Raw genomic sequence first — 12,718 nt, forward strand, 5'->3', positions numbered from 1 at the left:
ACTAAATCTTAAATTCACCTTCTTTTTAATATTTTGCCTATGTTCTTTAAACAAGTCCAAAATTTAGTAGTTACTGCAAAAATAAATGTAATCCCCAGGGTTGATCAAAGATTTAATCTGACCAGATGGGCAAACTAGAGAAAGATTTTGACTTTCCACTCTGTTTTGCAACAAGAAAGGCTGATTTTTTTTCTCTTTCTTTCTTTGTTAGAGAAACAGAGATCAGGCCATCCCCAGAGAAATGAGCAGGTGTGGCCATTTATAAGCATGTCTGCTTATATTACAAACCAGTGTAAGAAAAGTTTGAAATGGGTTGAAAAGATCTGCTAAACAGTTTTAATGTTTCACCCTAAATCCTATTTATTCAGTCAAGAGCTGATCAAGCTGGCAGTAAAATATCTAGTCTACCCAAATGTTTAAAGGTCTTGTAATTTTATTTTTTATTTTCATTCTGTCTTTGGTAGCAACTGAATAGGTGCACTTTGGTAATCCTTGCCTCTGGACAAGCACAGAATTCCTTTTTTTTTGTCCTTTCTGAATGCCTAATAACAGAGCCTTGCTTCCTGTGTAGTGATGAAAGGGTGGCAGTCAAGTTCTTTCTCTTAGTTTACTACAAAATTGAGTAATTTCATGGACTGTTTTGAGAACAATCCTGTAAAATGCTAGCAGAACTAAATAAAGCCCATTTTTAGATAAGTTAAAATGTACATAGCCCAATTAATAAAAATATAATTACTAAGACTGTGTGAAACACTAAAGATAAAACAACAGGTTAATGTGTTATTAAGGGATGTAAAGGATGTGGAATTAGGGCTTGTTGGTAGAAATAGAGTGCTTTGTTTTGTTATAAACACAAATTTACAAAGAGTAAGGATGCAAACTACGTTATTTGAAATAATATATTTTTAAATTTTTGTTAAAACTTATTTCACAAAAGTGTGTACAGACATGTTTCTTAAATAGACTTTTCAGTATATACTTTTCAACTGACTGAATAAAAATATCTAATGTTATAAAAGACACCCTTGGGTGGGTAATGATATCAGCAGCTTCACTGACAGTTTTTCATGTTCTAATTAACCTTCACAAATCTATGGAAAATTTTTTTTAGCTAAAGTAATGTTAGTGACATTTGTGGCATGTATAAAAAGGACCCCCTGTGGCAGCCATTTTTATTTGATTCTTAAGATCCAAAGGCTGCTGAAAGAACAATTGAATAAAGTTGAGGATTGGAGAAGCTTGATTTTCTTATTCTCTGTGAAATGAAACTCTAGTCTTTTTCTTCCACTTCCCCTTAAAAGCAAAAGTCTGCTAGGGGGTTGTAGCTGTGTCAAAGCCGCTGGGATGCCACTGCTGATCACTTTAATTACTACGACTAAGGAGGATAAAATTAAAAGTAGCACCATTGAAGCAGTGGAAGAAAGCTTGCCTAGATGGCGGTGAACTGTGAAATATAAAAATTGCATACCAATACATTTTTATGGAAAGGAAACAAGGAATTACATTACTTATTCTTGAAGAGTTTGTCCTTAATTGTCAAGTTTTACTAGTGCATCTATCTGTGGCAGATTTTAGGCCATTTCAGAACGATAAGGAAAATAGCAACTTGAAGACATGCTGTGAAAAGGCTAAATATTTTTTCAGTTTATGTCCAAAGTGGTGAGTTCTGATCTAGCTTCTATATTTGAAAATTTTTAATGCATTTATCAAAATACAAGGTCTTTGCACCATAACAGGACTTTTGCCTTGTTCTGAAGAGAAAAGTAAAGCTTAAGTGTACCACATCAGCACTTTTCTGAAGGCGTATAATTTAAGTAAGGTTGAGAACCTAAATTTTAAATGAATATAAACAAGTTAGTTTCTCTTCACCTCTCAGCATTCAATAGCACAAAGGGCAACTTAACCTGATTTGTAGAGCCTAAGTATAAGCAAAAAACTGGGTTAAAAAATTTCACAATAACAGTAGGGCCTCAGAAAAATTCTGTACACCAGATATATAGTAGATAGGACCAGTGCTTTGAAATCAGACAAACACTGATTTTAATTCTTACTATGCCATTTACAAAATGTCTGACCTTGGGCAGTGTATTTAAGTGAGATTCAATTTCTGTCAAATCAGAGAGAAAGTAGTTGACCTTGCAGAGTTGTGAGTAGTAAATGAAATACAACATGCAGAAAAATACTGTGCACAGGCACAGAACTAGTATTTACTCAAAAATGTATTATAATTTTTAAAAGATGGTCTTGAAGAGGGAGGCCTCCCAAAGTACAACTTTCATCAAACCTCCCAAAGGGTACTTCTATCTTACAAAATTTCGATTACCCACATAACTCGATCTATCTCTAACTAATACTATATAGAAAAAGGTAAATGTCATCAGACCCATTCTTAGAAATAGGAAGGCTAACTACTTCAGTTATTTAAGTGTATTGAGACAAAACAGGTAAGTAAAAGGTATATAGTTTCGTGTGTGTTGAAATTTTCAACTGCACTTTTGAATGATATCAGTCTTCATGTTACTTCTGTATCCCAGTGAAAAGATTCCTTTTATTTTTTTCAGCAGACATGGTAAATATGATGTATTTATAACTATGAGTTTCTGTCTCCTTTTGAATACAGAATGGCCAAAATAGTTAGCAATAACTCATTTCTGTACTTGGGTAGGTAGGCAAACTATCATTGTCAGAAATATTCATTATCTACATATTTGAGCAGTTTGTGCTGAATGCTATTCAAAAATAATGAAATAATCATTTCCCTTACTTTGGTCATTTTATCCCTTTGACATAAACAGTATGTGTTTTTTGACTAAAAGATGATTAGATTCTATGGCTACCTAGTATTTAAAATATTAAAATTTTATTAAAATATCTAATAAAACTATTAAATAGTTTTATTTATAATGAATCTGGAAATTAATACTATCAATTAAATTAAAATTGGTTATATAATCAATTGCTTTACTTACAAGCCTTTAGTTCTGACCTTAACAATTAACTTCTATTTTCTCAGTTGGTTCTTTGTCTTAGGGCAAGTTAATGGGTGAGAAAACAAACAATGCAAATATGCCATCCCACTGGAGAGCTCTAGGCCCAAGCAGAATTTCTCTGTGGTGTTAGGACATTAGTAGAAAAGTAAATCAAGGCAATCTGATAGGGAACTAGGATTCTGTCAGTCAGGCTCAAGATTTTGTGCTGTGTCCATAAACTTTGTTTACTATAGGGTTTTATGAGTTGTAACCTGTCCTTGAAGTCTGTTAATGAGGCTAAATCTTGCTACTTGAGAACTGAATTACTGCACACCTCTGGGCTAATGGTTATAAACAGAAAGTCTCATTAGGGCTGCATTCTGACTTGTTCATTTGCATTTTTTTCTATTGTATAGAGAACAATGATGGTTAAATGCGTACAAACAAACAATTTACATGGAAATTGATAAAGTGTCCCTAATTAGTATTTAGAGTTGGTTTTAATGATTGCTTTAAATTACACTCTTGGTCAACTCTCAGAACCATTTGCAGATGGGAGTTGTACTATGGGATAGAGAGGAGGGCATGGGGAAGGTGGTAGCTTGTGAGAAGAAAATTAGGTTCCAATTTCATATTCAAAAAGGTAGAATCATTTATTTCATTTAATTCAGTTAAGATGACCTAAGACCACCTCATCTTAGTCTAAATCACCAAATGCTAACTCTGCAAGAAGTTATTCATACAGTGAAATTCTTAACCCTAGCTGCCTGAGGCATATCCCATAATGATTTTTATTAGTGCTCTTAACTTTTAAGTTTGAAAAATGAAAGTTTAGTAAAAGCTCAATTTCTCAGTTGGTCATGTAATTTGATACCTTTGGGGATCAAATAGTTTGGTGCTTAAGAGCAAGGGCTCTGTAGTCAAATAGACCTAAGCTGGACTCCCGGCTCTGACATTAGTGCTAGCTGTGTGATCTTGGAACTCTAAATCTAAATACTGTCATTGGTAAAAATTGAGTTGTGAGGATCAGATGAGATCATGCATATAAAGGACTTGTCACATAAAAATTCAGGCGATACTGGAAATTATCACCCAACTCACCATTATTAAGCCTATATTTCCTTTTATTCCTAACCTATTTTCCAAGTTCAGAAATAATTAATAGTGAGCTGAAGAATTTTTGTATATTATTCTTGCATCTTCAGCCTCACCCTGTCCAGTGCATACTAGTTTTCTAACTACAAATAAGCTTGTGTCTCTAAACACTAAAAAAATGTCCTTGAATTTTAGCTTTCTCTTCTTTTGCCCCTACCACAGCTACCACCCACCCTAGAAAGCTTACCATCTCATCTCTTTCCATTTTTCCCCCAAGATTCTTTTTTGAAAATAACTTTTATTGTAAGAGTAGTGCATATCTACTATAGAAAGCGAAAAAATGAAGACAAATGAAAGGTAACAAAAACCACATTTTTACACCCAGATATCTCCACCAGAACAGCTTGTTTTTCTATACATACATACTTACATGTATATTTATTTTGAGAAAAAGACAAAATAAGGTTATTATTGTATAAACTTTTTTTAGTCAAGTTGCCCTCTTTTCATTTAATACTATGGTTATATTCAGATTTCTCTAATTGGTTCAACAATGTCCTTCACAGCTGTTAATGAGGCTACATCTTGCTACTTGAGAATTGTGAATTACAGCACACCTCTGGGCTAATGGTTATAAAGGGAAAGTCCCACTGGGACCACATTCTGATTTAATCATGACCCAAACCAGTATCTAACTCAGGACTATACATTGTATCTGGTTATCCATTTTGTTGGTGATCATGATTGGTTTTGTTGTGTCTCTCATTAAAATAACCAGGTCAGTTGTCCTGAATGTCCTACCTTCTGGATTTGTTTGGCTGCTTCCTTGCTGTATCATTTATCATGTTTCTCTATCCTCTTTATTTATGATAAACTAGAAATTATATATAAAGGCTTAGTGTATTCACCTTAAACATTTGGACTAGACTGTTTTAGGTGGTGTGCAGTTCATGTGTTTCACATCAAAAAACATATATGTTTGACCCAATATTAGTGATGCTATGACTGATCATTAGATTATTGGTCCCTAATCCTTGATCTAGTTCTGATCTTACCATTTACAATTAGGTTTTCCTCTTGCAAGTAGGAAATAATATCTGTGTGATGTTACTTAAGCATGTGTTCCAATTAATTGCTATATAACAAACTACCCCAAACTTAGTGATGTAAAAAATTGTTTTTATGCTCACAGGTTCTATAGGTCAGGGCTTCAGACAGGGCATAGTGAGGATGCTTGGTCTCTGTTCCATATTGTCTATGGCTAGATGCTGGAGAGAATTCAATAGTTGGGGGTGACTCAAAATGGCTAAAGGCTGAGATCATCAGAAGGCATCTTCATTCACATGCCGGCACTTGGGCCAGGAAAACTCAAGGCAGAACTCAGTTCGGACTGTGTCTCACAGCATGGCAGCTAGGTTCTCAGGGAGTACAAATGCAAGAATTTCAAGAGTACTGGGCAAAAGGAGTGTGACCTTGGAAATCATGTACAACATTTCTACATTCTGTTGACTATATACAAGTCACAAAAGCTGGCCCAAGTTCAAGGGGAAAGGAGTTAAACTGTAGTTCCTGATGAGTGAGTGAACAAGGTCACATTGGAGAGAGCATGTGAGATGAGAAATTCTCTTGTAGCCATCTTTAGAAAATATAGGCTGCCGTAGTATAATATTAATATCCTATACCCCATCAGACATTTACTGAAGAGCTTTAATAACAATTGATAAACCTTGCCAGAATTAATCATTACTTTATAAATGAAAAGTTATGTTTTTATAGTTTTACCTTTTTAAGATTATCATTATAGTTGTTATTATTTTGTAAAGTAGAACTTTGTGTCATTGACTGGGACTGTTTAGTTAGTTATCCTAAATTCAGTCCCTACTGAAAAGACAATTGCTTGATTTTTTTCCTTTAATTGCTGATTTTCAGTTGTTTTAAAAAGAGCCTCAAATGAGTTAATACATTCTTATAAGAACTTTTTGAAAATGTTTTTAATCCTTATCCAAAGATATATTTCTAATGATTTAGGGAGAGAGAGAGAATATAAGAATGAGAATCATTGATCAGCTGCCTCCTGTACATGCCCAACCAGCAATATAGGTATGTGCCCTGACCAGGGATCAAACCTGCAACCTTTTGGTGTTCAGGGCCTTGCTCCAACCAACTGAGCCACCTACCTGGGGCCTTATGAGAACATTTTGCATATCACAATGAATTGATGAATTTTCATTGATTCAGTGTGTGATTTCATTGATTCAGTTCAATGCAGCCACTGTTCTTTTTGATCCTGAAATTGTTTCAGTTTGTCCAATGGGAGCTTCAAGCTTGTTTCTGGCTCAATTTGACACCCCCATTAATCTACCCCATTAATTTTGACAGCTCTCATTTCTAGCCATTTCAAAATTTGTGAAAGAATTGCCTAAGCTTGAATTCCGCCAATCTGGTGCCTACCCCGGCACCCAATAATGTTACCTGCCAAATTTATTTGCCCTTTTTAAATGTTCAGATTCATTAACTTCTAACATTTACTGCAGTCGATAACTCCTTTTTTCATGAAAGCCTCTTCTACTCTGATTCTCAGGATATATCAGTGTTCTAGTTCTTCTCCTCCTCTTTCTCTGTCTTTTCCTCTTATCTGAACATAGATGTTTTTCATGTTTTAGTTAGTAGCTTCCCTTTTTATCTATCATACCTCTTCAGTTGCTTTCATATATTCCTGTAACTTCAGCCATCAACCTGTGGTCATAGTTTGACTTTACTTCTAGCATCAATTGCACTTCCCAGCTACTAACAGCTTTACTCAGCTGTCCTGCCAGCCTCTCAGTCCCAGTCTGTCTTACCTCAAACTTCCTATCCCTCTCTTCTTATAGCTCCTCTTTTCTATTCTACTTCTGTTCTTAGTGCCACGGTTCTACTAGTTGCCCAAGTTTAAAACTACTGAGTCAGCTTTTTTCTTCCTTCCACATCTAATTAGCTACCAAGAATTGATACCTCTATATTTCATAGACTTGTTGCTTTCCATTATCATTGCCACCATCCTAGTTCTAGATCTCATTACAGCTTCCTCGGGCTATTGTAGTAGCTGCCTAATGAGTCTCCTTCCAGTCCCTCTGTGCCAACCTATATGCACTGTTGTCAAATTAATCTTTCTTAAGTACACCTTTGGTTGGTCACACACAAAACCAAACATTTGGCCCTCACTTTCTTTAGAATAAAAATAAAGTACTTCACCCTGTTGGACAGGGCCTTTATCTACATAGCTTTATATTTCTTGCCTTGTCTTTCTGATATTATTTTTACCCTGTGCTCAGGAAAACTTAGTGGATTTAAAATGTATTTTGAAGAATGAGTAGGAATTAAATAAGATGAAGGAAAAACATTCTAGGAAGAAGAAATGACATTCAAATCTGTGAAACTACATAATACAAGCAATTCTGTATGAATAGATGTGAGGTTTAATGGAGACTGGGAGAGGTTAAGGGAAGGTAATACTGCAAAGATATTTTAGGGCCAGATTATTTCAGGCTCTATTTTATCATTATAATGCCTTATTTTACATAGTTTTCATGTTACAAAGCAATTTTACATTGATAATGTGTGATTCATAATAAACCTTTTTAGTAGGCAAAAACTGTTTTAATTGTTTTATTCTCTATAGTTTTTTGTTATTTTAAATACAAAAACATTATATTTTACTTTTTCTTTTCAATATGCATCATGGGGTGGGGGGAGTAGGAATCGGGAAAGTATATCAGTTACCCAATTCTAAGTTTAAAACTACCAACAATAACTTGTGTAACTAACATATTATTCCTATTCCCATTCCTACTTCAGCCCCCTAAAAATACCATTTCCTATATTTGATCAAAGATGTCTTTTAGTCAGTACTGTATGCCTTTATTAGAAAATAGCAAGTTAAATTCTGTTCTTAAAAATAAGGTATTAATTGAAATTCTGTTTTCAGTATTATGACTTTTTTTATGTAAGCCTGACTATTTTATTAATAATAGTTTCTGCTATTTCCTCAGTAACATATTTTGCCAAACACTTTTTAGAGGCTAGTTTGAGTTCTTAACAGACATTTTAATACAGTAATTTTGTAAAGTTTTTTTAAAAGATCTGATTCTAGGATGTCTTTTTAAAATGGTGTGACATCCAACTGATATAGAGCATCCTATTTATAATGTGGGCCAAGCACCATGCTGTAAACCAGTTACTATCATGATGATCAGATTGAAAATGAAATTGCATTTCTGTCAATTACTGAGTTGGCAACTGTTCGATATATCTTAGCAGCAAGATGAAGAGCGACGTCGGCAGCTGAGAGAGAGAGCTCGTCAGCTAATAGCAGAAGCTCGATCTGGAGTGAAGATGTCAGAACTTCCCAGCTATGGTGAAATGGCTACAGAAAAGTTGAAAGAAAGGTCAAAGGCATCTGGAGGTGAGTTAAAAAATCTTGTATCATATTCCACAGACAACCCAGAGAGCCACAGTAGACTTTTTGGGACAATTTATTTTTACTTCAAAATGTTGCATCAAATACATAAAGTTTCTTTTTTTAAAAAAATTATTGGGTGACACTGGTTAACAAAATTATATAGGTTTCAGGGGCATAATTCCACAATTATGTGTTCTAACGTATTGATATGTTGCAAAAAACCTGAAGGAAACATAATAAATCAGTAGATAACTGTTACTGTCTTTAAAATCAACTTTTTTGGCTTAATTTTTAACAACTCAAGAAGTATTTTCTTAGAATGTAATTTAGGAGAAAACTCGGACAGACTTTGGTTTCTGGTTCTTGATGATGGCTCATTAATTGTATTAGGAGTGAGTAAAAGGCAATCAAGTCCTCAAAAATCTTGATCACAAGACTTGTTAGTGGGGAGCTTTGGCATGAAGGATTTTCACTTTGAGCCAGATCTTTAGAAAGTAGCTTTAACAGTGTTCTGGCATTATAGCCTGACATGTAAGAATTATGACTAAGTCCCATATCCATTTTTTCTTAGTCTCCTTATCTTAAGAGAGTCTTCAATATCTGCAGAAATTAGTCTAAGCTTATTGATATTGGGACACGAACTATATATACTGTAATTAAAGAGAATTTTAATTTGCTCCTTAGTGTTCAATTTGGGCATCTTTAACTTGAAACGTTTTATATTTTTACTTAGAAGTATATTCAAAAGGCACATGAGGTTTTTTAATTTCAAAATTGTTTAACCTGTTTATCTACCATATCATGTCAGGTACTTGTCCTGAGTTAGTCTTGGAATGCTAAGGTTACACTAAAGAGTAGGCAAGTGAGGACTCAAATAAGACAGAACTAAAAGAAAGATAAGCTATTTCTATGTCAATGATAAGTTTCTTCAAAGCAAACTGAAATGTCCTGCTGTTATTTCTAATTGATTTCTTATATTAGAAGCTTACTGCTGTAGAGAATTCCAGCTAATGCCTATAGCATATAACCACCATTCTATAAATTTGAAAGCCACTTTCCTAAACAGCTGTGTATCTCTTCCTCTGGTCTTCTCAGAAGGTTTACATCTCAGTTAAATCCTTCATCTTACCTTTTCAACTATCATTCAGAATTTTAATTGCAATTTCTACATTCTCTACTGAAGTTTTATAGTAACATCAGTAACTACTCACAGTTATATTTATCTAGTGCTATGATAATTTGCTTTCCTTTATTATTAATAACAAGATGTTTCTTTGATGTTATAAATATTCCAGATATTCTAAGTGTCTTAAAAATTGTTTGCTTCCTTATATCTCAGGCTGACAGGAAAAACAACAACAACAAAATAAACACCTTCATATTCTTGACCCTCCAGATAGACTGTCCTTAAGCTACTAACCCTATCTACCTGTGACACCATAGATCTATAGGAGAATAGGAATACAGCACAGAGAAGCACCCAGTGTCTCTTCTAATTTTTTACTCAAGTGGTGCGCAAGTAACAAGGCAAAATGAGTTGTAAACTCTAGGAAGGCTAAGAATTAAATATCTTGATTGATGGTGTGGGGTGCGTCAGCTATGTAATTGGTCTCATCTCAGTTGAAGCTAAGACAGGACATAACAAAGTAGGGAGATTTTATCAGTGTTACAACCCCCCAAATTGATATCTTCCCTACTTGGTAACTAGGGAAAATTAAAACCATATTTTGGCATCATTCAACAGTCAACAAAGTAAGTGAAGAACAAGTGAGGATTGGATCTGCAGAGCTAACAAAGAAGTACCGACTAGAACAGTGAGAACCAGGTGAAATGAAAACGAGACAGGGTTGAACAGGTGACTTTTAAGAACCTTCCGAGGAGTCCAGACTCTGCGCTCTAAGACCAAAGTGACCAAGGTCCATTTTTCCCTTAGGATAGGATGTTGGAAGCAGCCATGCATCAGATGGTAGGCTCTTAATCAGGTTAACCTACAAGCAGAGCAGGCCTGTTCCCTGACCTGAGGGGTGGATATCAGCCTGTCTCCACCAAGGCATATGACTCAGACTAGGCGTGCTCTGGCCTTAAGGTCAAAGCCGAAGCTATTAGGGCTGAGAGTTGGGGGAATAGACCTTTAGGACAAAAGAGAGGGTAAAATTCCTGCCTGAAATACAACCATTCTTATAGATGCTTTTATCCATTAGCAGTGCCAGCCACCGTGCTAGGACAAGATTTGGCAAAATTCCTGAAAAGGGCCAGAGTAAATACTTTAGGCTTTGCGAGCCATATGGTCTCTGTCTTAATTGCTCAACTCTGTCCTTATAGCCTGAAAGCAGCCTTGAATGATATGTAAATTAGTGGACGTGCCTTTTATTTGCTCAAAAAAAGTGCTAGGCCGGATTTTGCCCCTACACTATAGTTTGCTGATCCTTGCATAGCAAATTAAAAATTCATTTGGGGTCACAAGAGTCTAATTTCTAATTGAAAATCACCCTATGAATTTGATAATGTAGGGGAAAGAATTAACAAATTAGTGTTCACTTTTCCAGTGTCTAATGGGAATCTTCAAGTCTGAATAAGGAATAGTGTGAAAGGAGAGAGAAATAAGTACGGACTAGCCTAAATGGAGAACTAGGATAGGGAGATTTTAGAAACAATGGTCCAGAGTGAAAAAGATGGAGTAGTCAAGAGCTGAAGTAATAAGGTGAAAACATAACCTGAGGAATGTGTTGAACTTGATTGTAACTCGGAGTTATTACCTGTACCATTCTCAAGCAGCAACCAGGCTCAGTGAAGAAAGGAAACTTAAGTTTAAGCTTAAGTGTCTTCACCTTCATGGAATCTACAGAAAATATACACAAGGTATTTTAGGTTACGTATAGCCACAGATTCAAGCAACCCACTTGCATCCTATTACAACTAGAAATAGCCTAATACTTTTGAAATGACAGAATCACACTGGTTGAAGATGCTACAGTCTAGCCATTACTGGTCCTCCTTTTGACAATTTTAGGGCTTATGAGAGAATCAGGTGATATTGTGGTATACTACACAGTTTTTTCAATTTCTAGCATTCTTTTGTAATCGTAGACCTTTAACAGCCTCATTTAAAAATTCCCACTCTATGTAACAAACTGGTGGGTTTATTTATTAAATTGATCTCACTTGGCAAGGTACAGGTGTTTGTGACAGTTTGATATTTTCATTTTTAGTTGAGTGGTATTGTGGTCAGAGACTATGGCCTACATTTCTGCTATAAGAATTAATAAGTTTTTACTTTGACTAAATAAATGTTAAATTTTTGTTAATAGTCCATGGACACTTCCAAGGAGGTGCCTATCTTGTTGTAAAAGGATATTATATCTTATATTTATTATCTATTATATAGCATATTATATATGATATACTTTGTATGTTTTATATACATGTTTATATTTATTCTGTAGCTTATGACTTTGGTTTGTGTTAAGGTCACTTAACTTTTTTTTTTTTAATTGTATTTTTTTCCATTACCATTTACCCCCCTTGTATCCCCTGCCCCCGCAATCACCCCCCTTGTTGTCCATGTGCATGAGTCATTTACCTTTTAAACTGACATTTTTGCCTCTCCTTAATTTAGATAAAGTAGTGTATTTTGTTTTTGTATTTCAAATGAATAAAGAAATTTTTTTTAATTTTGTCTTTGAGAATGTTTCTGTGCCTGCATTATTCTTATTTCAGTTATGGCAAATAGAATTTATCTAAATTTATAGACCTTCAGTGATTTTTATTTTCAGCTTCTGTTAATAATATACTTGTATTATGTTTTTTATATTTTTTATTTCTATAGGATAATTTTAAAAGTTAAGAACTTTATAGGGATAGAGAATTTAGAAATCATAATACAAATGAGAAATTTTATTCTGAATGTTTTCTGAATTTTTTTTCTGAATATGTTTTTAATGATACCTATTTCTTTTTTTTTAAGTACAGATATTCTTTTTATTACTGTCACCAGATATCCTGGTTTTTCATTTATAGACAGTAAGTGTTATAAGACTGTCCTTACTGCTGTGCAATTAATCATGCCACTGGGATCCCGGTTTTGTTTATATCACTGTGCAATGTCAACTGGAATACATTGTTTCATTCTGGTGCATATCCAATCTCCTTTTACCTTGTCCTGCATACATTATACATGCCTTACTTGCAAATCAGCTTCTATTGTGTAATGGATCTC

The 12,718-nt window shown here is 34.5% G+C and overlaps 1 protein-coding gene across 10 annotated transcripts in view; it reads left to right on the forward strand.

The window, feature by feature from the left end:
• The window catches only part of EHBP1 (EH domain binding protein 1), a 381,983-nt gene that overhangs the window by 308,590 nt on the left and 60,675 nt on the right, over positions 1 to 12,718 (forward strand). For 7 of the 10 annotated variants that reach the window (XM_090281360.1, XM_090281362.1, XM_090281365.1 and 4 more), the window contains one exon: positions 8,358 to 8,505. In XM_090281360.1, coding sequence (XP_090137486.1) covers positions 8,358 to 8,505 — 148 coding nt within the window. The remainder of the gene's footprint in view (positions 1 to 8,357; positions 8,506 to 12,718) is intronic. The other 3 variants (XM_090281361.1, XM_090281363.1, XM_090281370.1) reach the window with 1 other exon arrangement.

Source organism: Furipterus horrens, unplaced genomic scaffold (genome assembly GCF_987537825.1).
Source record: "Furipterus horrens unplaced genomic scaffold, mFurHor1.1.pri manual_scaffold_6, whole genome shotgun sequence".
NCBI classification, from domain to species: Eukaryota; Metazoa; Chordata; class Mammalia; order Chiroptera; family Furipteridae; genus Furipterus; species Furipterus horrens.